General features: G+C 41.3%; 1 protein-coding gene across 1 annotated transcript in view; it reads left to right on the top strand.

The window, feature by feature from the left end:
• PECAM1 (platelet/endothelial cell adhesion molecule 1) overlaps positions 1-2,288 on the top strand; it is a 111,725-nt gene that overhangs the window by 69,544 nt on the left and 39,893 nt on the right. Inside the window, exons 11-12 of the mRNA XM_011997113.1 lie at positions 526-553; positions 1,581-1,654. Of these exons, the coding sequence (XP_011852503.1) occupies positions 526-553; positions 1,581-1,654 (102 nt within the window). The remainder of the gene's footprint in view (positions 1-525; positions 554-1,580; positions 1,655-2,288) is intronic.

Below are 2,288 nucleotides of genomic sequence, written 5' to 3'. Positions count from 1 at the left end.
GGGAGGCTGAGGCAGGAGAATCCCTTGAACCCAGTGAGCCCAGATCATACCACTGTACTCCGGTCTGGGCAACAGAGCAAGACTCTGTCTCAAAAAGAGAGAGAGAGAGAAAGAGAGGGAGAGAGCTGCCTGCTTATCTGGCTGATCTGATTCCTGTATCATTGTCTCTTTTTCCATCACATTTCACTAACAAAAATCACTTCTGGCTAAAATAGTTAAGAGATCATGTTTCTGGGGAAATATCTTGATATAAAACCAAGAGAATACCTCTTTCTTTTCTGTCTTTTGTAAAAGAGTGAATATGTTTGGCTTCCTTTTCTCTCTTTTTCTGGGTATTCAATCTTCTGGAAAGTCAAATGTAGTTGAAAAGAGTGTTCCTTCACAGCTTACTAGGAGTAAAAGAAAGAAAAGAAAGTGTTTTCTATCTATTAGGTTAGTGCAAAAGTAATTGGCGTTTTGGCCATTAGAGTAGTATGGAGGTGGGCACCATATACTGACTTTGATTTTTCTTTTTCTTTTTTAAAGCCAAGCAGATGCCAGTGGAAATGTCCAGGTGAGTGTAGTTGTAAGAAGGGGGCGGCTGCTCTGTGAGCACAGTGGACATGTCTGAAGCGAGGTTCTGGTCATTAGGAAGTTTTCAGTGGCTCTGGCAAACTCAGAAAAATATAGGCCTTCCTTGGGTGTGAGTTTTGTGTGTGTGTGTGTGTGTGTGTGTGTACGCGTGCACGCATATCTCAGTGGAAGGTTGCCAATTGTCCTTTCATGGGGAGGAATGGCTTTTATTCTGAGATCATGTCCTTCCTACATGATTATTTGTGAAATCTCCTTTTCCTTATGAAATTATAATGGTAATAGATGATTTTTTTTAATTTGGCAAAATAGAGTTGGCGTTTAAAAAATAGTTTTACTACCTTTACAGTTCCTGAAATCTGAAATCCAAAAGTATAGAAATGATTGCTCTGTTCCAGAGAGAAACAGTAGCACAGCATAAGGAATTCAGGGGCTTGGGAGTAGCCTGTGAAGGACTCCTGGTATTCATGTCCCCTTTGGTCCTGATACTTACTTTAATAGGAAAAAGTTTTATCACTGCCAAGCATGGTGGCTCGCGCCTGTAATCCCAGCACCTTGGGATGCCAAGGCGGGCAGATCACCTGAGGTCAGGAGTTCAAGACCCGCCTGGCCAACATGGTGAAACTCCATCTCTACTAAAAATACAAAAAGTAACCAGGCATGGTGGTGCACTCCTGAAATCCCAGCTACTTGGGAGGCTGAGGCATGAGAATCGCTTGAACCCAGGAGGTGGAGGCTGCAGTGAGGCAAGATTGCACTGCTGCACTCCAGCCTGGACGACAGAGTGAGACTCTGTCTAAAAAAAAAAAAAAAGTTTTTTCACATAATCCTTGGAGCTACCAAAAAATACTAGTTTTCCAAATGAGAGAGTGAGTTAAGTTTTCCTTACCTTGGAAAACTCTTCCTGGTTTTCTCATGATCTTCCTTTGATTACTTCATTGGTTTGGGGTTAGAATAACAACAAGAAATATATCTATATGTTGTTTTCCCTTTTTATATTTCATTTTAAGGCCAGCAGTACCACTTCTGAACTCCAACAACGAGAAAATGTCAGATCCCAGTATGGAAGCTAACAGTCACTACGGTAAAGTCACGGTCTCCTGCCATTGCTAATTTTCCCCAGCTTGCTACATACTTCCTTATCCCTCTCAGAAGCAGAATTTGTAAGTAGTGGGAATGCAGTTGGAAGAGAAACCCTGGCTTCAACAGGGTACTTCATCTCATCAGCCACTGGGCCGTGAGCTAATATACAGAAACGTAAAAGGAAAGGTAGCACATTTTATTCTAACTTCGCCACCTTCTAAACTCCCCGTAGATGAAAGATGGAGAATAATCATAACGCCTTGTTACCTTCAAAGACTTTGACATTATTCCAGCATATTATCATTCTCCATTTTCAAGACAGAGACCAGATATTGAATGAAAGCACTGGTAAAACATCTTCTCAGATGGAATTATTACAAGCACAAGACGGTTTTCCTTCAAATTTGCCACAAAGGGAAAGCAATTTCAGTATTCTCTTAGTAGAGGCGTAAAAAAAAAAAGTGTTCCGATTAAGATATATCTAGTCATAAGGCTCATCACTAGCATCAGGGTCAGCTCAGCTGAATGATAGCCAGTCCTAGGAGTTCTTAATCCCAGCTTAGTAAGAAAATTGCTCAAGCATTTCAGCAGGGATGCTACTTACTTCCCAGAGGGGGGCTATAATTACATCACAC

This window comes from Mandrillus leucophaeus, unplaced genomic scaffold, assembly GCF_000951045.1.
Source record: "Mandrillus leucophaeus isolate KB7577 unplaced genomic scaffold, Mleu.le_1.0 Scaffold530, whole genome shotgun sequence".
NCBI lineage: Eukaryota > Metazoa > Chordata > Mammalia > Primates > Cercopithecidae > Mandrillus > Mandrillus leucophaeus.
The sequence above is the reverse complement of the archived record's forward strand: the minus strand, read 5'-3'. Positions and strand labels throughout refer to the sequence as shown.